Here is a 22,415-nt window from a genome sequence, read left to right as displayed (position 1 = left end):
GCTGCCAGCCTACACCACCAGCCACAGCAACGCAGGATCCAAGCCATGTCTGCGACCTACACCACAGCTCACAGCAACCCACTGAGCAAGGCCAGGGATTGAACCTGCATCCCCATGGATACTAGTCGGATTCATTTCCGCTGTGCCATGAAGGGAACTCCTCACCAAATTATTTTTAAGGCCCTGTTGTGAGGAGCTAGGCTCTGGCTCACAGCTGAGGCTGTACAGATGCAAAGGCAGGTTCCTTTCCAGCAAGCAGCTTAGGGGAGGATGGCAGGTGCACAGGGGCCAATGCAGGGGTGAAGCGGCTGTTTTCACTGCCCACAAGGGTTCTCAGTGTAGTAACTCTGAGGATGCTGGCTTTGCCTGGAGTCCCTCTGTCCCTGGTGGAGATAATCCAGCAGGAAGAACTAATGGGGTCCTGTGGTCCTGTAAAACCAAGGGTGGGGTCATACTCCAGGCCCCTCCCTGGTGTGAGAGTAGAGATTTTGTCCAAGATGGTCTGGCTCCCAAGGGACATAGGGTCCTCATCTGGAAGCTCCATGCAGACAGACAAGAGCCACCAAGGCCATCAATGTGCCTACTTGCCATCTCCTGACCCTGCCTTGCGGGAACCCGCAGTGGTCCTATGACAGGAGGCAGTGGCCACACCCCAGTTTTGGGACAAGGACACGGAAGCTTTGAGAGGTTCTCAGCTAACAGGTGACAGGTCTGGGTGGGGCCTGGCCTCCTTCCAGGGGATTGGGGACTGAAGCTTTGTGGGGGTCCATCCAAGAGGGTGCAGGCTCTGGGAGGCTGGGGGGTCCTTCAGGCCACACGGTCCTGCCAGGCTTTCCCCTCTCACCCCCCACTCCCTCTCAAGCCTGTATTTCTTGTGTCCTTTCAGGCTGTCGCAGGGCCTACTGCGGAGATGGCCACCGGCACAAGGGCGTGGAGGACTGTGATGGCTCTGACTTCGGCCACCTGACCTGCGAGACCTATCTCCCTGGGTAGGGACCGCCTCTAAGGCTGTTGTCACACTCCAACCTCCCTCCCTCTTGCCTACTCCTCTTTCCTTCACAAATATTCCTGAGTGGCTCCTATGTTCCTGGGGCTTTCTAGACACTGAGGTATGGTGACACAGAACACACTCTTGGTCCCTGCTCACACTGGGGGGCAGGCAATAAAAAAAAGAACCCCTATGGGAGTTCCCGTCATGGCTCAGTGGAAACAAATCTGACTAGTATCCATGAGGATGCGGGTTCGATCCCTTGCCTTGCTCAGTGGGTTGGGGATCTGGTGTTGCAGTGAGCTGTGGTATAGGTAACAGATGCAGCTCAGATCTGGCATTGCTGTGGCTGTGGCATAGGCTGGCAGCTGCAGCTCCAATTGAACCCCTAGCCTGGGAACCTCCATATGCCATGGATTCAGCCCTAAAAAACAAAACAAAACAAAGCAAAAAACCCTGAACTCCTATGTGCTCCTCAGAGCAGCCCTGTGCCCCCAGCTCCAGCCTATGCCCTGGGCAGCAGTGGCCTCTGAGCTGACCATGGCCATCTCCAGTGGCTCCTGTGACCACACTGGCCTCCTGGGCTGTAGCCTGGGTGGGGAGCCCAGTGGAGGGTGAGGATATCTAGGCATTTCAAAGAATCTAAGCATCTGTAACCTGAATCCTCTGGACCCACTGGGCAGGCCTGTGGGTGCAAGTGAGGTCTCGCCAGCATTAGTATCTAATTTTGCTGGCTCCTGGCTCCTCCAGGAAAACCCCAGGAGTGTAGTCTTCCTGCAGTTATTTCTGAGACCCCTCTGGGTATTCGCATGGCTCAGGATAAATATTTTTGGGTCCTAGCATCTACGAGGACATCACCCAAGCCAGGTGAGGGCCTCTGCCCTGTAAGGCATCATTCCACGCCCAGAATGAGGCCTCCTGGGTTCTGTTCAAGGTGCAAAACAGTCCCCCTTTCCCCCAGGCCTTCCAGGATCAGAGTTGGATCACTTTCAGGGAAAGTTAGGGGGGCAGGGAGTACTTCTCCCCTAGCTGGCGTTCTGCTCCTTTCTAGACTCAAGTGGACTTCTGGCCCCTTGGGCACCCAATTTCCCCAGCCTTTGCTGCAAGCCCCTTTCCTCTGTGGGCTGGGACCCAGGCCCTCAGCAGGGCTAGGGGACAGATACCAGGCTTGTCTCTCTCCTCCAAGGAGGGAAAACCTCAATGCCCACCCCCAAATTCATATCAACATACCAAATCAGGCTGGGGGAACCACAAACTCCACAGCCACCCCCAAACTCCAAGTACTAGGCCAGGACCCACCGCATCTGCGTGTCTGCATGCATGGCCCCCCCTGCAGTGGGGGGTGGGGGCTGCTGACAGGCCCCGTGGAGACCACTGAGTATAGACAGTCAGAAATGGGGTACAGGACTTTGTGGAGCCCAGGGTTTACCCCTGGTTCACTGTGGTCACTCTTAATCCCGAGAAGCCTCAAGAGATCCCTGAGAACGTGGGTGTAATATATACCACAGTCCCAGGAATTAGCACTTGGACTTACAGAGGCTTCTAATACAGCAGCTATTTAGGTTTAAATAAAGTTAACAATCCATTTCTTCAGTCACACTAACCTTCCTTCAAGAGCTCAATCACAGAATTCCCGATGTGGCACAGTGGGTTAAGGATCCAGCATTATCACTGCAGCAAGCTGCCTCCCACTGCTGTGGGGCAGGTTCAGTCCCTGGCCACAGGAACTGTCATGTGTCCTTGGTGCAGCCAAAAAAAAAAAGAGAGATAGAGAGTGAGCTCAGTTGCCACATCTGGACAGTGGCTGCCATATTGGACCATGCAGAAATATTTCGGTGGGGCCTAAGGACGATTCTCTCCAAGATGCTATGTTCAGAGCAAGGCTACCTACCAACACCTTCCCCCCACATCGCTCAGCTGGACTCCAGGGAAACAGCCCCAAAGGCCTGGACTCAGCTGCCCTAAGCCCCTCACCCCAAATGAGAATGGGAACAGCCTCTGTGGAGCCCTGGCCCTTAGTAAGGTGGCCACAGGGGCAGCTGTTTGGTGAGGTTTGATCGAGTCCCGAAAGGCAGCCATTTAGAGTGTGGCTCTGTCCTCCCGGGCTCCGGTCCACTGCCCACCCCCTTAGGTCCTACGGAGACCTTCGGTGCACCCCTTACTGCTACATCGACTCCACGCCCTGCCGCTACTTCACCTGAGGGCCACCAAGAGGCGGCGGCTGCACCCACGGAACTGACAGCAGCTTCTCCACCCTGGGCAGACTGACCTCGCCCTGTCTTGGTCCGGTTTCCACCACCTTTGTGCGACAGAAACAAGGACAAACTCTTGCTGCTAAGACATGCTTTTCACTCAGTCCAACTGGAAGAGCTTCAGACGCTGCATCCTGTCTTCTCCCCAAGCCCCCGGCCCTCCTCCACACAACCAGCCTGGGGGCTGCTCCCCACCGCGACCGTCGGCCTCCAGGGCCCTCCCCTTACCAATGTCATGGACTTGGCTTCGCACTGTTAGACACACACAGACTGCTGGAGTCTGCTCATATCCACAGGGGGCGTCAGGTGTGCTGGCTTCTAAGTTCCCCCCGACTTCCAGAATTGCAGGCGTTCCAACCCGGCAGTTGGCCATCAGGGCTCCCGGGCCCGGGGAACCATAGAGCAGGGAGTGGACCTGTTTTGGGGTGGCTCCCAGCCCTGGGCCCACTGAAGTACCCCCACCCCCAAGCTGGATGCAGCCCAGCCCACCTCAAGTGGATGGGGCTCCCACAGGAAGAGCCCCAACTGTGAATAAGCACTGAGAAACCCGCGTCCTGACTGGGAGGAACGGGAGGGTAAGGTCCCACCGGGGTGCTGGCCCTATGGACAGGAGCGGGGCCGTGGCCCCAAGCGACTGCTCTTGGGGCTTGCCTATCCCCGGCACCATGCTGACCTTGTGGCTCTGCGCACTTGGACCTCTGTCCTGTGTCCCTTTCCCCTTTGGGACATTCGCTAGCAGCCAGGCCATCATCTGGTTTCCCATCTGGGCCCCATGACTGAGCACGAGCTCCGTCCGGGCAGAGCAGGCATCCACCCTGAGTGCCCGCGCCCGGGTGCCTGCTGACTCCCACCAGCGCCCCAGGACCTCCCTCCCGCCTCCACGTGCATGGCCATGTCCACATGCACGTGCACAAGCCCACGTTTCTACCGGAGTATCAGTCCTGTGTGTCTCCGAGCTGCCGTTTGTCACGCTTTCCTGAGTGGGGCTTAGCTTTGTTTGGGAAAGCCATCTCCCCCGCCGCAGACCTCAAATGGGACTTGCCCGTTGGTGACAAGATGGAGGGATACTCCTGGGCTTGTGGACAAGTCTGTTTAATGTGCCTGCTTCTCAGGCACTCGGCCTGCTGGTGGTCCCTCAGGGGCAGGGTCAGCCCATCGGCGGTGTCTTAGAGGTGGGCACAGTGGCCAGCCTGGCTCCCTCAGCCTCTACCGCAAGTCCTGGGCTGATGCAACAGGGCCCACATCTGTCCATGTGAAGCCACCGCCTTCATCCTGGGATCTCCGGATGGGAAATCGAGAAATAAAGGCAGTGTACTTCCCTACTGTGGCTCTCTCTTCCCTGGGGGTTTGGGGCTCGTGTCCCAGAATTACTAGATGGAATGAGGGGTCTGAATTTCAAGTCTTCTTCCCAAATTCTGCAGAGGTTTCTACAGTGGTAAGTAGTCCTGCTCCCTCAGGTACAAGGGAGGAAACTGAGTCCAGAGAGGTGGACGGCTTTGTCCAAGGTCAGAAAGCCCAGTCTTGCTAACCCAGCCCCACCCCAAGCCTGGTTTTAGGGTCTTGTTTAGGACAGAATGATCCAGTACTGCCCTTGTACCTGGCCAAGAGGGGTCTGACCTGGATCCCTCTCCTTGGAGGACACTATTTTTGCCTTCCTCTGGCCATGACTGTCCCCACAAAGCCAAGGTGACATTTGTACATGCATGCTGTGGGTACCAGGAAAACCTAACTCCCCATCCAAGCTGTCATGAGTCTGCTTCCAGGCCCACATGGCCCTCTCCCCACGTCTATCCTCCTGAGTGTAGTTCACACACACCTGTAAGCACGAGGGGTGGCCAGGGACAAGCTGTTTGCAGGGGTTTTAAACAGAGCTTGGACATACAGGTGGGGCCTCCTCATGGGGAGGGTCAGCTCTTCTTGTGTTGCCACAGGACTTTGAGGAATTCAAAACTCTCAAGGTCTTTTTGAAAGTCTGTCACATAAGCTGAACATATTTAATGCATAAGAGTTTGTCAGTTTGATCATGATGTACAGACTTAGGCATTTTGTGTGAGAGCCTCCATCTAGGCTCTGGGCCCCCAACCCTGCAATGTTAGAGGTGGGCTCATCTTCAGCTATTTCAAAGGAGGGATCTGCAAGGCTCTGGAAATGAAAGGACTCAGGTCACATGTGTTAAGAATATATACGTGGAGTTCCCATCATGGCGCAGCAGAAACAAATCCGACTAGGAACCATGAGGTTGTGGGTTCAACCCCTGGCCTCGCTCAGTGGGTTAAGGATCCGGTGTTGCCATGAGCTGTGGTGTAGGTTGCGGACGTGGCTCAGATCTGGCGTTGCTGTGGCTGTGATGTAGGCCAGCGGCAGCAGCTCCAGTTGGACCCCTAGCCTGGGAACCTCCATATGCCGTGGATGTGGCCCTAAAAGGACAAAAAAAAAAAAAAGAATATATACAGTAAGAGTCATTCTACCCATTTGGCATTCTGAAAGGAAAAGGTGAAAGACCAGGAAGGTGGCCCCAGGCCTCCTCTGAAATGCTAACTCTGCGACGTAGTGAGCAGCTTCTCTGGGAGCAAGCAGGCCAGGCAGATGTAGAATCATCTGCTGGTCCCAAGGGGAGCTGAGGTGTGCAGCATGGCGGGGAGACCACTGAACAGGGAGCCCCATGCCTGATTCAGACTCTGTTCTCTACTTCCCACAGCCCCCAATTCCTCACCCGAGAGTCTTGAGATGGGCTGAATATTCTTCCAACTCTAAACCACTTGTGAGTGTGGACTCTGCCTACCAGCTGTGACAGGGCCCTAGGAGTGGTGATGGATTCCACTGGCTACTCTCAAAGCTGTCATATGGAGTGCCTGAAAATATGACAGGGCCTTTAGAATAAGATCACTAAAGGAAGCTGTGTCAGTCCAGATGTTATTGTTGGCAAGTAGCAGAAAATCCAACTTAAATATGATATAAACCACAGGGTAGAATGTATTAGTTCATATAACTTAAAAGTTCCAAGTAGTGGAGTGAAGAGTTTCAATCAATGCTCACACTCCATTTCTCTTAACTATTTGCATCTCTCCTATTATATGAGTCCTTAGGGGATTATGAGTCTTTGGGGATTCCCAAAAGCACCCAGGCTGTTTGAACAAGGGGTGGCTACTGGACCAAATATTGGTGACCAGGAATGGGGCAAATGGGAGCTGGTGTTGATACAGTGGCCATCAACAGTGGCTATCTCTCTGGCTTTGGTTTTCCTTTTGGCAGGATAGATGCTGAGCCACTTGGGGCAAACACTTGGGGCCAGCCACACTGAAGGCTCTGGATTGATTCTGATGGGTCTGCTCAGAGAAGCTGACTGTTATAGGGTGCAGGTCATTAAAGATGTGGTGTCGTTTCTGAAAAAGGCAGAGAGATTGGATTCACAAATCTAGATTTGAAGTCTGGCTCTGTCACAAACACTGTTTATCTTGCTTAATTCACTTAACTTCTGAGTCTCTATTTTTGCGTCTATGTGCTGGGAGTAATCATACCTTATTTCAGGGTAGTGTTGAATTTTAGTGATAATGTGGTTAAAATTTCTAACACCTAGAAACTGTTTAGGACATGTTGAATTTCACCTGTGTCATTATTGTTTGGTGGCCTAGGCTGAATCAATCACCTCTTGGGGACCCAAAGTATTCTTCCCCCTTTGAGGCTGGTTACATGAGTTCACTTTTTTTTTTTTTTTTGGTCTTTTTTTAGGACTGCACCTGTGGCATTTGGAAGTTCCCAGGCTAGGGGTCAAATTGGAGATACAGCTGCCAGCCTACACCACAACCACAGCAACGCCAGACCCAAGCCTCGTCTTCGACCTACATCACAGCTCACGGTAACACCAAATCCTTAACCCACTAAGTGAGGCGAGGGATCAAACCCAAGTCCTCATGGATATAAGTCGGGCTTGTTACTGCTGGGCCACAATGGGAACTCTCATGAGTTCACTTTTAAGAGCAGTCTGGACCACAGCCTTGACTGCAAAGCATGACAGAGCAGTGGTTCTCAAACGCTGCTGCATGCAGCTCACCTAATGAATACAGCAGGGATGGACCTGTCAGCCAACCAGCTTTACCCACTTGTAGGGAGCTCAAACACCAGAGGAACAATGGGGGCATCTCATCTGACCACGATAGACAAGATAATGACAGGATCTGGGAGGAGGGATAGGTAAATAGAATATAAATGAAGCAGGGTTGGAACAGGTGCAAAGCAAAGCAGGCTGTGTACAAAAGGGTTGACATCGATCCTGGGCTGTAAGGTGGACCTGGGTTCCTGATTCTTTGGAAAACTCTAAGAGATGAAAAACATGGGATGTTGTTCCTGAAAATTCCTCTCAGCAGTTCTCCATCTAGGGCAGAAATTAAAACTGCTTCTCCGTGTCAAAGGGACGCATGCAGCCCAGGTCTTCCAGGCAAGTGTGGGGTTTCCCTTCTTACTTATCGATAGGCTTGTGAACTGCGAAGTTTGGACAGCTCACGATTTTAGTCTCAAAGTTTAGGAGTTCTCCAGTGGCCTAGTGGTTGGGACCCACTGCTTATTACTGTTGTGGCTCGGGTCCAATTCCTGGTCTGAGAACTGAGATCCCACATCAAGCAGTAGCCCCCACCCCCCCAAAAAAAAACCACTTTTGCAGTGATTTTTGTCAGATGGCAGGAGAAACAAAACAAGGCTTGGAGATGTCATTGGAAAGAAAGCAGTAGTCAAAGCAATAGTGATTATGATGCTTTAATGCTGCAGTGGTAACCCTAGGAGGGATTGCTTACTGTTACCTCTGCAGTTACCAGTGTCTGCTCTGGTGTCTATGAATGGGGGGCACAGGGCAATCTTCTACTCTCCCAGTCTGAACTGGTTTTCACTCTTTCACCAGAAACAAGAGGCCCAAGCTCTGCTCATTTCCAAGGGTCCACCTGTAACTGGGATTCTCTAGGTCAGCCCAGAAGCTTCTACCATCACCATGGATGCATGGGGACAGGGCATAGCTCCAGGACACTTTTCTATCTACCTACAAAGGTGTTTGAATGACACATTTGTAAGCAAAGCAAGGCCTTTGAAGAAAATTTGGTAACTAGTGCTTGGGAAGATGGTAGCACAAAGTTGCTAAGTATCTTGGGACAGACAATGGTCATCCGTCACTCTAATGGGGCATGGAGGGCACCTCTGGGTCAAATTACTTAAGACTCTCCAAATCTCATTATAATTAATGGGCCAATCTACACCCAGATGATGGCTTTCCTTGGGTTGTCAGTCCCCGGCCTCCCTTGTAGTGGAGTGAACCAATTTAAATTTTCAGTGAAACTCAGTTCTTCTATTTGTGTGGCAACACTGAGCTCACAACTTGAGGACCTTGGCAATTCCCCAGGGAGATCATTACACTGGAGCAACCCAGTTCCTCCCATGGGCACAGAGTTTCCAGGGGGTGGGTAGGCTAGTCTCCCACTTGGATCTTCATTTGTAACCATTCTGGGAGGGGGGTGCAGATCACATGAGAGTGAAGGGTTACGCCTCCCCCCAACTCCCCAGCAAGGAACCGCAGAAGAGAACTCACACTGCCTGCATCAGAGGGACTTTCTCTCTGGAGGTTCATCTGGGTTTCTTTCAGCCCTAGGCAACTGACTTTTAGACAAGACTCCAAAGGAACTATTTCCCCTGAGCCGCATCCTCTACACCCCACTTCATGGAATGAAAAGGAGCCCATGTCACAATGAAATTTGCCCTCAGACATTTCTTCAGGGGTAATGATGGTTTTTGTCTGTGATGTTCCAACCCAGAAACAGTACCATACTCTACAGGTGCCCTACCCTGTCCCCTTCATCCAACACCTAGAGTAAGAAGTTGAAGGCCGTTATTGTGGTCATGGGCCATCATGTGAGGCTCAGCAAGGGAGCTGTGTCCTGGGCAGTGGTTCTCAAGCTTTAGGGTTCATCAGGATGAACTGAAGGGCCTGTTATTCTGACTCAGCAGGTCTGAGTGGGGTGGAGCCTGAAAATCTGGGTTTCTAACAAGGTCCAGGAAATGCTGATGCCACTAGACCAGGGACTTAAGAGTCTGCTCTGGAGAGACGTCTCACCTGAGAACAACAGCAGAAGACAAAGCCAAAAACACAAGGAAAGGCAGGGACTTTTTTATACTCTTTTCATTACAGAGGTGGGGTCTATATCCCTTCCTCTTGCACCTGGGTGAGCTTTTGACTGCTTTAACCAACAGAACACTGTAGAAGTGATGCCATGTGCTAGGTCATAAAAGGCCACACAGCTCCTCAGAACACTTTTTCTAGGGGAGGCAGCCATCATGTACGAGGTCAGACTTCCTGATGGCCTCACCAGAGGAGCCATGTACAGCCCCAAATGAGCCTGCTCCCAGGATCCCCCACCACAGGCCAGACATGTGAGTGAAGTCAGCTTGGACCCTCCAGGTCTGCCTATCTGCTCCGAGTGACCTCAGTTGAAGCCACAGGAAGCGGAATTACCCAGCCAAGCTCTGTCCTAATTCTTAACCAAAAGATTCCATCAGATAAAATGATTGTTGATTTCAGCTCCTAAGTTCTGGGGCAGTTCGAGATTTAGCCATAGGTCATCAGAGGGTTGCTCTGGGTTGGAAAGGGGTAGGTCAGCAAACCACAAGCATCCAACAGTGAAGTACAGGACAATTGGAGCTGTTGGCTTGGACTTGGCGCCCTCTGCAGGAACCATGAACAGAAATCTGTCTCAACTCCGCGTTCTCCTCCACCGGCCAGACCACCAGAGCAGGGGCAGCCTTAGAGATCATGTGGCTGGGGCTCTCAACCACAGTGGAGACATGGTGTTGGTGGAAGTGGTAGACTGATGGTGATAATCGCCCTTATTCCCACCCCTCCTGGGATCCAATGAACTCTGCCACTCCTCCCAGTGACTGGGGGAGGGCATTTGCCTACCCCTTGATTCTGAACTTGGCCCTGTGAGCTGCTTTGGCCAATGAGACATGAGCAATTGTAACAGAGGCAGTTTCCTCTCTCATCCTGCACTCTGCCTGTGCCATGACAAAATGCCAGTTTAGGCTGCTCGAGGATGAGACACATGGAATCAGCCTGAGCTGCCCTGGTTGTACAACCGAGGCCATCCTAAATCAGCTACACCTGTTAAATCCCAGGCATGTGAAGAAGCTTGACCTAAATCACAAATTAAAAATGCAGATTATTTTAAGTACCAAGCTTTGGGATGGTTTGTTGTGAATCACTGTAGTGCTTTATAGTCAAGATTCCCTAGGAGTCCTGGCTGGGGTCTAACTCCCATTTCCACCTGGAGAAATTCGAGCTGGCTGTAGAATAAGCAGCAGAAGATTCTAGCCTAGTGCTCTGAACATGTAATTGCACTCAATCCAAGTTTACTGAGCACCCATTAGATCAAAGACACCACAAAGGATTAAAAAGGAACACGGTCAGTTCCTACCTAGTTTATAGCCTACCTGGGAGCCCAGACCACACGCAGATGTGGGCATGGCTGTATCAGAGGTGTGAAGGAAGCAGTGGGCAGGATTATTTCCAGCCAGCGAGTGTCCACTGGGATTACAGGTATATGTGTGTCCTTTTGTGTGGGAGCTAAAATGTCTAGAGATTCAGTTTAACCCCTGCATGGTTCTCAGACTGAAAGCTACGCATGCCTTTCCAGACCAAGTAAAATGGCCTCAGATGCCATGTGGCTTGCTAAAGTCATCTTTTAGTTTTGAACTTCACACCTTTTAAAACTGAAGTGTACATCCTAGTGATCATAAACACCAAATTAAAAGGGAATCAACTTGGATAATTAGGCTTAAGTACAAAGAATTCTTAAGAAAACCCTACATTTTGCACTGATTCCTAGATCAATTTCTAATAAGAAAATAAAACGCAACAAGACATAAAGTGTATTGCTGACCTTCATTTTTTACTTAAATATCTTTTAAGAGAATAAACCAAAAAAACTTTACATAGCAAATATTTTACATAAATATAAACATGCAAGTCTACTTCATAATTAAGCAAAATAAACTTTCAGGCACAGACTTTAATAATCATTAAAGGATGAGACAATGAATCCAAGACAGAAATAACAGGAGCAACAAAAAGACATTTCATAACGCTTCAATTGGTCATGTCCAACCTACTGGTTGTGGCCTGAGTTTCGGGAATCCTACCTTCCTTGCCAAACAGAAACAATTCAATTTGGCTGTACCTAATGTATATCTGCATAACAGACAGTTACTCCTTCAAAATAATGTAATAAATACATCACTTGCACACGTGCACATCCACACACACACCCTACTTAACCAGCCTTTCAAATAGGGAAGTAAGGATTTTGGAATTTTCAAGTTTTCCCATCACTGAAGCACATACATATTAATACCACACATAGAAAAAAAAAAATGATTCTGCTAGAGAAATAAAACAGCTCATGAGTGGCATCAAGAAAAATCTCTAGTTTGTTAAGTCTCCCCAAGTCACATCTTTAGTATGGCTTGCTTGCCACGGCTCCTCAGACACTTCGGACCTGGTCTTCAGACCTCGCCCAATGACCCACAGTATAGCAGATATTGTATAGAGCAAAGAAAAGGCAATTTTCACAACTCAGTTAGAGGCTTGAGAACCACAACAATCAGCATGGACAGTTTCCAGCTGTCTCCAAATGCCGGGAATGTTTCCTCCATGCCCACCCTCTGTGCTCCACAGGCTGGCTCTCTGCCTTACCCTTACCAGGCTGAAAGCATCTACGTGTCGGTTCCTGTGCACACTCCAAGGGACAGAGACGATGACGTGCCTGCTCTGAGTAAGTTTGCACCGACCAGAGAGAGCCCAAGCAAGAGGAAGGGCTGTGTGCACTCACGGCCCTCTGGCCAGTGGAGCAGCCAGAAGAGGCGGAATCCATGAAGGTGGCACCACAGAGCCCCAGGAGGGCTGGGGGAGGGGAGACTGAGAAGGCACCAAGGCAGGAAGAACAAGCCCAGTGGGGCTGGCGGTGGGGAGGGAACTCCTGAGAAGGAGTTTATGAGGCCAAATTCTTCATTCCTCAAAGATTCCTTACTCTTTTGGGTAAAGCAGGAGGGAACGCCAAAGGCTCCATGCAGAGAACAAAGCTGGAGCACTGCGAGCTGGTGCTATTACCGAGCAGGACTGGGGACGATGGACGGGGAGAGGGTCTGAGGCTCCCAGCCTATCTCACCCACCCATGGTCACCTGCAAGCACTTCCTATAGCAACAAACATCTTGAGCCAACATGCCCCAAACCACAGTTTGTCTATATAAGCAAGACTTTGGGAAGGAAAAAAAAGACAGAGGCTTAAATAGATGTTTTTAGTTCAAGTTCCTGGAACCTGCCACAGCTTGAGCAAGAGCAGTGAAACAATTCCCACATCCAGTAACAATTACAAGTCTCCCAACCATGACCTTCACCTTCCCTGAGCATTCATTACCAAGTAATTGAAAAGCAATTATCAATTCATCATAAATAAGTTCCTATCCGCCATGAAATCCACTAACACTTCATGATGGGCTGAGAATGCACCACAGGGCCCAGTTGTACCTCTGACCCACCCCAGCAAAGGGGCAGGGGTGGGCCGCTGGCCCATACCTCCAGCTCACCAGGGTCACCGTGCAAATGCAACAGGTGACTGTGTAAGGTTCAACTCTAACCAAAGCCCCCACCAAGGATCATCTTAATTTCCTTCTGGGTCTAGACTGCCTCCCACCACTAGCTGGGGAGGGGGAGGCCACTCCAAGAAAAAATCACTTTTAAAGTTCTTGATATCCACTGAACCAAGGCAGAGAGAAACTTCTCAGGACATATCCATTCAAATTACAGAAATGGGTTGCTCCAGACTAATTAAGGGATGATTTATCACAGAGTTGCTGAATACGGAACATTTACTAGTGACCAGTTTCCTTGCAGATTCAGCTGGAACCGCACACTGCAGAAGGCAATCTTGTGACTTTCTCCTAGTTGCACATAAAAAATACAAATCAGTCTGGGAGTCGGGCACAAACAGTGGTACAAAAGCATAAACAGAAAGACTTTATGAAAACATGTGCTCATTTCACACTGCACAACTCCTATCCAGATTCTGGTTTGGAAACTGGCTATTGGCTCATCTGCTCAGAAAGGCTTCTTCACCACATTGCTCTTGCCCTCCTGCTCCCCCACTGAAACCCAGTGTAAGCAGCACTCAGCTTGGATCCATTTGGAACCAAAGGCCTCAATTTAATCAAGTCATGTGCATTAGCACAGTGGCTGCTGGTTTAATCTGCTCCCCCCCGCTTCATGGATTTTGGGACTGTATGGATCGAAATTGGAGCTAGAAGTAGCCAACACTTTTGTCTTCTGGAATCTAATAAAAGCTCCATGGCACAATCAAAAGGCCCATGCTAAGAATCTCTGGTTCCAAAGAGTGAGATTCAAGAAAGGGAGCAGTGGGAAAAGCCCGGACTGGAGGCAAGAGACAGGCCTAAGCCAGCTGTGTGCTTCCCTATCCTTATCTGCAGATGAGGGGCTGAGAAGGCAGAGCTCCCAGGTCCCCTCCAGCTGACACTGTAGGACTCCATCCTGAAGTCTGTTTCCATACAGGCTTGTCAGGCTGGGTCCGACAGAACTTCCTCGCCACTTTGTGTCAATAATTTAAAGTGGTTTAAACACACTTGTATGCTGCAGTTTGAGGTCTCCCTTTCCCTCCCCACCCTCAAAGACTATATTTTCATTTCACTGGTGCAAACCATTTGGCCAAGCTGGTGACCACTGAGGTTTAAAACGTTAATTACTGGCCAGGTGAAGAAATGGCCTTTGAGTCACCTAGACCAGGGCACATTTGTGTTTTTTGTTAACAGTGTTAACCAAATAGAGATATAATTCTGTTAGTTCTTCTATTAGATCTACTTAACTTTAAAACATGAGACTGTTCAAAAATTACACGAGAAAATCACTCATCACCACTAAGTTAAAAGACATGAATATCGGAGCGCTCCAGAGCCTCAAGCTTCTCCAGTCACTGATCCCCAACATTTTCCTCCCGGTGTGGCCTCCATGCTAAAGCAGCCTGGTCCTGCACCGTATTTCTGCACCACAAAGTTGATTTCGAAAGATCCGGCTCTAGTCATCACTGTCACTGCCAGACTCACTCAACTGCAAGTCATTTCCTACAAAAAGAAAACAGAATCAAATCAAAAGTACACAATCTAAGAATGACTTCCCCACAGTTCTTTGGGAGAACTACCTTGGCTCTTGCTCTACAGTAAAACCAGGCCAATTCCATTAAATCACAGAAGAAAATCGATTTGGCTCAGGGACAAAACTGGTGCAGTCGACATTTTTAAAGAATTGCTATTTCTGCTATCTGCAAAGCACAGCAATAGTGTTTACTGGGGATAGACCAGGGGAGGAATAGGCTGGAAAGCTTTTAAATGTGTCAATAAATAGCAAAAACATATTTGTAAGTAACTGACTATCTAGTAAAATTGTTCATGTTAGTTTTGTAAAAGTGAAAATAATATCAAGTTGCCTTTAAAGAAGCTAAATACTGTTTATACCAGTAATATACTAATCTAATAATACTCTCTACCTCCCCCAACACTCTGGCTGCGATATTCTTGTTACCTTTACACCTCAAATCTGAATTTATGAGCTCTGTAAAGCCTCAAACTGAAGAATGTATTTCCATTTTAGATAAAATGGAAAGCCAAGAACAGAACCCCAGTTGATACCATTGGGAATAGAATAAAAGTGAACTTCTGGATTGCTAACCTCCGGGCCACCTCTCCTCAAAGTCTGTTCTGAGGACCCTGAGATCCCTGAGACCCTTTCAGAGGATCCCTCCCAAGGTCCTCCCTTTTCTAACTACTTATCTCTGTGAGGCCATACTTCCTTCATATACTTCAATCTAAAAAGCTTATGGCAACAGGCTGAAGGTAGAAGCAAAGAAGCTAGCTTTCTCCTAAGTCAGATATTAAAGAGATTTGCAAAATTTTAAATTTTCTCTTCATATTAAATATTAAATATTTTTTTATTTGGAAAATTTATTTTTTATAAAAATTAATTTTTAGTCAAAATGTGATGGTTTATTATTGTACTTTTAAATAAATTACTGAATGTTTTAAATATTTCTCACAGTGGTTTTTTGTTTTTGTTTTTGTTTTTGTTTGCTTTTTAGGGCCACACCCGCAGTACATGGAGGTTCCCAGGCTTGGGGTTGAATTTGAGCTGTAGCCACTGGCCTACACCACAGCCACAGCAACATGAGATCCAAGCTACATCTGCAATCTACACCACAGCTCACGGCAATGCCAGATCCTCAACCTGCTGAGCGAGGCCAGGGATCAAACCTGGGTCCTCATGGTTACTAGTCAGATTTGTTTCTGCTGAGCCACGACAACTCCTATTTCTCAGTTTTAAATTCTAGTATGGTACCTACTGACAGATAAAAGCTCTTAGGGGTCCTCAATAATATTTATGACACAAAGAGGTCTGAGACCAAAAACGGTGATACCTGCTGTTCTAGAAGTAGGGAAGACCATGTGCATGGCAACAGCTGGTAATCAATCAGCAAAGCTGAGCATGATCACTTACAAAGCAAGGTGCTGTGCATGTAACGGGTCAGTGTACCTGGAGTTGAAAATCCAGTTTCGACATTTCTTAAGACAATTAATTTGACCCAGTTTCAAAGTGATCTATTTGTTTTTTGGGAGAGAAGATATAATAGAGGTTACTATTCAGGAAAACAATGAACATTATTACCACTTTGTTTTTATATTAGGGTTTAGCAAATTTGTGCTATTTACTGTGATTTTTAGGGTTTCTAAGTTAGTTCCAATTGATGATCCTGATTTAAATAACTCTAGTAGTTTATTGACTACAAGGTATGCAGATTAAGGTCTTGCCATTTGAAGAGCTACAAACCAGGACTTGGAGCTAAAAAGAGCTAAAAGGAGTTTAAGGCACGGTAATTAGGTAACATCCACTGTGCCATTTTCTGCTCCTGCTTTCTGGGAGGAAGGAATAGTTTAGCACTGACTAGGCAAAATGAAGAACTGAGTCAAAACCACAGTAGCTGTCTGGTAGTTTTCCACTATGAATACCAAACTCCCAAAGTGAAACATACTACCCTGAGCCAACTGAGAAGAGCATCAAACACACCCTTATATCCAGAACCTGGGCATGTATAACAGGATAGCAGACAATATCCTTAACTGACATCCTAGGAGTGCTGTACTCACTCAGGTAGCAGGGCAGGGCCTGGCAAAGAGGTTCCCCTCGGGCAGTGATGAGTCCCTGAAGGCATTTGGCAATGCCTGAGACATTGTGGGAATCCCATGCTGGGGGAGAAGCAGGGAGTGCTCCAGCAACTATCGGTAGAGACCAGGGATTCTCTTAACCATCTTACAAGGCAGGCCAGCCCCCACAACAGAGGTTTATCTGATGTCTGTAGTGCTGAGGATAAGAATTCTCTTTGCCTGGTCCACAGGAGCAGGGTTACCTAGGTCAGCTTCCCCACTGCTGCCTCTGACCCTCCAACCTCCTCACAGAAGTCAGACCAAGGGCAAACACCCAACAGGATTCTAGAGAGAGAACAGTGCAGAGAACCTGCACTCTTCCATCTCCAAGACAAAGACATTTGTTCTTATCCTCCTCTGCTTGGCTTTACTGCCAACTGCACTGAAAGCCACCAGACACTACAATGTCCCTTCCTTCCCCTCCTGCTAAAGGCTGACTGGTTTCCAAATACATCGTAATGGCACAGGTTCCCGACTCTGTGGGCTGTGGGACACCGCAGCCTGATGACATTGGGTTCTTGGGACTATAAAAAGACCTTGGAGGCGGGAGATGGGATGGGGACAGGCAGCGCCCTGAAGCCTGGTATAGGCAAAAATGAAGAGCCCAGATGGTCGTGTTTCAGCACTTTTCAGAATTCACAAAACCTGATTTGTGCCAATAAGGGAAAGAAAGGCGAAGGAATGGATTTTTAGTTCTATGCCTCCCCCCTCCTTTTTTTTTTTTTAACTGTTTGGTAACTTATTCCTTTCTGCTCCAAACTGTCTTTGTCAGGGTCCTTTCATATGCCTTAAAGCTCTTCAGGTTTACAGACTCTGGTGTAAGATGAGCAGATAGCTCTCCTGAACCCCCGCCCCTGCCCCCACCCCAGCTTTCAGCTGGAGGAAGGATGCACACTTACTGAGGGTGCTCATGAGCTGGGTGCTTCCTTGCGGCCTCCCGGTTCCATTGGCAACAGCTGGCCTGCTATTGTACGGCTGATGGTGTGAAGCAGGGGATGCGGGGCCGTTGTCCTCACCGCCACTGCTGGAGCTGTCATCGTCACTTCCTGATGAGCTCTCGGAGTCCGAGGAGCTGCTCCCACTGCTGCTGCTCATCTGCTCGATAATGTCCACCTCAGCCCTCAGCTCTGGAATAAACGACAGGACAAAGGTCAGCACATCAAGCCTTCTATAAACAGTAAATTGGCAAAACCCAGAGCAACGTGGCATAACTGAAAATGAACTCCTGTTTCCCAATTCCTTGAAAACAAACAATGGAGTCCCCGGTGGTGCAGCAGGTTAAGGATCCGGCATTGTCAATGCTATGGCATGAGTTCGATCCCTAGCCCAGAAATTTCCACATGCCATGAGCGTGGCCAAAAAACAAACAAACAAAACGACCAAAACCCAAACCAACAAACAAAAACATCTAACCTGTCTCCAGAGAGACAATGGCAACATTTAATTCATCCAAATAACCAAAAGTCAAATTGCTTCAGGATGATTCTTCTAAGAAATGAATTAAGTTTATTTTGCCTTTATCTACTTTGAAAAAGAAAAAAAAAGATTGTGAATTAAATCTTTATTTAAACATCAAATAAGAGAAGAGCAATGCCATGCTCAGGGGATGAGAAATACCTGGCCAGGAACTGGAAGGTCCGAGCCCTTACTGTGTATCCACCTTCACCAGCAGGGAGACCTAGGTGGAAGGCAATGAATTTTCCAATGCTCTGGAAAAAGGAAGGGCCAGGAGTTCCTGTAGTGCCTCAGCTGTAACGAACCCAACTAGTACATGGGCTTGATTCCTGGCCTCGCTCAGTGGGTTGGGGATCCAACGTTGCCATGAGCTGTGGTATAGGTCACAGATGCGGCTCAGATCCCACATTGCTGTGGCTGAGGTGTAGGCTGGCAGCTGTAGCTCCAATTTGACCCCTAGCTGGGAACTTCCACATGTCGTGGGTGCAGCCCTAAAAAGATTTAAAAAAAAAAAAAAAAAAAAAAGGAAGGGCCAGAGCCTCTGGGGTCCTTCCCGGCTTTCACATCCCACACGTACACAGAGGCTTGCAGGAGGGGACATGGTAGCTGAAGAAAGACAGTAGGAGAACATTCCTGCTCCATCCTTTCTACATATTCAACTGACAGCCACACCTTCAAGCACTGCCTTATTATGACTGTAAAGCAGGGAAGGAAACACATGTTTTCCCTAACATTTCAATGCTGTTAAGCACATTAAGGATTCACCATAGGCTACATCATGGAAGATGCCAGATTTTCTGGTTCAAACATAACAGTGGCCAAACAACAATGGTTCCTTTAGCATAACTGGTGACAACTAACCACTCATGGTCCAATTCCTGTTCAACTAAACTGAAAAATTCTACACATAGCATTCCAATATCCATGAAGAACAAAAAAATCCAGGGCTTGGAGTTCCTGTTGTGGCTCAGCAGTAACAAATCCAACTATCATCCGTGAGGACAAGGGTTCAATCCCTGGTGTTGCTCAGTGGGTTAAGGATCTGGCATTGTTGTGAGTTCCGTTGTAGGTTGCAGATGCAGCTTGGATCCTGCATTGTTATGACTGTGGCTTAAGCCGGCAGCTGTGGCTCCGATTCAACCTCTAGCCTGGGAACCTCCACATGCTGCAGGTGCAACCCTAAAAAAAAAAAAAAATCAAGAGCTTAACAACTGGCACCACGCAGAGTGATAGTGTTTGCTAAAAGAGAGCATTTCCACAAGGTAGAAAAGGCAAACTTCCCGAGGGCCACTTTTTATCCTTTCCTGTTTACTACTATTATGGGTTTAATTTTGTTTCATAAAACAAACCTAATGTGACACCTACCCTCCTAATTTCCTAAGAGTCTGGACAATTAAAACCATGTACTGTATGAGGGAGAAAGCCAAGGTATGCGAGTGTCTATGTCTTGGGCTTGCACTGGGGAGGGCCTCTCAGTCTTCCTAGGCCAGGGTCTAGACCCACTGGTCCACAGGGTGCTTTCATGCTTACACACCTTGTGTTAGCACAAAGTGCCAGCTATAGGATTTAACCTAGACCGTATGCTAACACTGGCACACTTGGTTGTCACCCCCAGCACCTTGGACTTTTCTTCTTCCAGAGGCTTAAAGGTGCACCATATGGACTTTCAGATGGTAGTCAGGCTTGTTTAAACCCCAGGCCTCTAAACAGAAAGCTGCAAAGACAGCCACAACTCAAGTCACTGTTTTAAGGGAGGTAAGTGGTAAAAGCCCCTGCCCCTTTGCTCAAAGTGCAGAATTTTGAGCTCTGCGGAAACTGTGACAATGGCAGAGAATGCCCATGTCACCACGACTGGCAGCCTTATAATCGCCATGAAACATCAACACCCTCCTCCAAGCTGCTTTCATGGCTCTAGAAAATGCTCTCTACCTCTTTTGATGTCATCCAGCTGAGGCTCAGGTGAGGGGTTGTCCTTCAAAGGAGATGTTTTGGGTCCAGCTGGCGGCTTTGTTGGAGCTCTGAACGGCATAGGTGGTGGTGGTGGTGGTGGTGGTGGTGGCGGCTGCAGTGGCGGTGGCGGCGGCTGTGATGGCTGTGGGGGACGAGGGGGCTGCTGTTCCATTCGGGCCTGGATTTTACTGCTCCCCTCAGCTCTGAAGTGAGATACAGACATTAAATTGGAGGGGCAAAAATAGTGGTTCTCAAATGTGCCCAGGTGACCAAACACATGGGAGTCTTTGCAGAACCCCTGGCTCCATACAGACAGCTTCAAATACTGGTATTTGTCATTTTATCACAGGAATGGCTCTTTATACTGCATTCCAGTACTGCCTCCTGCACCAGATACAGAGATGAGTAAAACAGACTCGCTGCCTCCAAGGAGTTCACGTTTTACAAACAGCAGATGAGACACACAGGCAGGATATATTGTGACTATGAGAAACCATTTTACTAATAGAAAATCGAACTATGTGACTTGTGCACACCATATAAAGTTACAGTCACACATGAGTGACTTGTTAAAGGAAACTTGCTCTTGAAATACCAGCCTGTTTGCACTATTTTTCTATTATCTATTTACCGCTTGCTCATTTTGTCACGTACCAGCTCCTGCTGGCAGACAAGCAGAGCATTCCACCCCAAGCCAAGGAAATTCTACTCATTAACCATTTGTTACTGGGCCAGCTCAGCACTTTTCAAACTTTGCTGGGAACAGAGATCACCTGGGGATTTCACTGAAGTCCAGGCTGACTTACTGGGCCCTGAAATTCTGCACTTTGAACAAACACCTAAGTGATAAAACACTGCTAGTTTCCAGTTGACACTGAGTAGTAACAGAAACACAACCATCAGCGCTCAGAGGTGTCCCACCTGATTCATGGAGGATCAATGGACCAATACAGTGCACTGTCCCCCGGGATGGAGCTCTGGCCCTGGACTTGGGTAACTCACAACTGCACTGATCCTTGGTCTCTTCAGAAGGATAACATTTACCTACTGTATAGCACAGTGTAATCTACTCGATACTGTGTAATAACCTATACGGGAAAAGAATCTGAAAAGAAATGGATATATGTGTATGTATAACTGATTTACTTTGCTGTGCACCTGAAACTAACAAAACTTTGTATACCAACTATACTCCAATCAAATTTATTGGGGGAAAAAAAATAAGGAAAAGGTAGGGAAAGTCCCTTTCAGGGAAAGCAGTGAGGACTGACTGCTTGATGGGTATGGGTTTTCTTCTGGGGGGGCTGAAAATGTTCTGGAATTAGATAAAGATGGTGTACAATATTTTGAGTGTATTAAATGCCATTAAACACATTATAATTTTTTTTTAAAAGCCCAATACCACCTTTCTAAAAGTTATCTGTAAAGATTATGTAAAACAATGCACGTAAAACACCTAGCATAGGAGTTCCCATTGTGGCTCAGTGGTAACAAACCCAACTGGTATCCATGAGGACTTGGCCTTGCTCAGTGGGTTAAGGATCTGGCGTTGCCAAGCTGTGGTGTAGTTCAAAGACAAAGCTCAGATCTGGTGTTGTTTAGGCTGTGGCCTGCAGTTCCTATTCAACCCCTAGCCTGAGAACTTTCATATGCCGTAGTTGCAGCCCTAAAAAGGCAAAAGAACAAAACAAACAAACGAAAAAACCACCTAGCATAATGCACAGCAGGTAATAACCCCTCAATAAATGGTAGCTGCTTTTACTTTTTGTGGAATAAGTAAAGAAGAAAGGCTCAAGAAAGTATAAGGAAAAAAACATCAGACTGTAACACTCCTTAAAATTTAATTATTATTGCTGTTATCAAAATATAACAATAGTGGAGTTCACATCGTGGTGCAGTGGTTAACGAATCCGACTAGGAACCATGAGGTTGCGGGTTCGGTCCCTGCCCTTGCTCAGTGGGTTAACGATCCGGCGTTGCCGTGAGCTGTGGTGTAGGTTGCAGACGCGGCTCGGATCCTGCGTTGCTGTGGCTCTGGCGTAGGCTGGTGGCTACAGCTCCGATCAGACCCCTAGCCTGGGAACCTCCATATGCCGTGGGAGTGGCCCAAGAAATAGCAAAAAGACAAAAAAAAAAAAAAGAAAAAGAAAAAAAATATAACAATAGAACCACTGGGTTACTTCTATTTATAGGATGAATTTTGACTTTAAAATCTAATTGGCTTTATATGAAATGTGTAGTGCCTGTTAAATTAAATGCTAAACAGAGCTCACTATTCCAAAATATTGGACACAGCTTTATTTTGGTCTTATAATGATCTCAAATGTATCTTGTGAAAAATTAATGTTTTCATTCTAATAAAGAATATATGAAACTTTTCCATCTCAAAAAAGATTATTCAATTATTCTTTCATAATTCTAAATGTGTAAATTTAAATCTTATCCCTTAGGAGGTATTATGTCAACAAACATGAGATTA

At 47.8% G+C, this 22,415-nt stretch overlaps 2 protein-coding genes across 2 annotated transcripts in view; one reads left to right on the top strand and one right to left on the bottom strand.

Moving 5' to 3' along the window:
• COLQ (collagen like tail subunit of asymmetric acetylcholinesterase) overlaps window positions 1-4,562 on the top strand; it is a 75,847-nt gene extending 71,285 nt beyond the window's left edge. The window contains exons 16-17 of the mRNA XM_047768608.1: window positions 887-989; window positions 3,120-4,562. Coding sequence (XP_047624564.1) covers window positions 887-989; window positions 3,120-3,189 — 173 coding nt within the window. The 3' untranslated portion in view covers window positions 3,190-4,562. The remainder of the gene's footprint in view (window positions 1-886; window positions 990-3,119) is intronic.
• A 6,579-nt stretch (window positions 4,563-11,141) lies between these two features.
• Window positions 11,142-22,415, bottom strand: part of EAF1 (ELL associated factor 1) — a 15,363-nt gene continuing 4,089 nt past the window's right edge. Inside the window, exons 4-6 of the mRNA XM_047768530.1 lie at window positions 19,916-20,139; window positions 17,431-17,658; window positions 11,142-14,401 (exon numbers count right to left, since the gene is read on the bottom strand). Of these exons, the coding sequence (XP_047624486.1) occupies window positions 14,355-14,401; window positions 17,431-17,658; window positions 19,916-20,139 (499 nt within the window). The 3' untranslated portion in view covers window positions 11,142-14,354. The remainder of the gene's footprint in view (window positions 14,402-17,430; window positions 17,659-19,915; window positions 20,140-22,415) is intronic.

This window comes from Phacochoerus africanus, chromosome 1 (assembly GCF_016906955.1).
Source record: "Phacochoerus africanus isolate WHEZ1 chromosome 1, ROS_Pafr_v1, whole genome shotgun sequence".
Classification (NCBI taxonomy): domain Eukaryota; kingdom Metazoa; phylum Chordata; class Mammalia; order Artiodactyla; family Suidae; genus Phacochoerus; species Phacochoerus africanus.
This window is presented reverse-complemented; position numbering and strand designations above follow the sequence as displayed.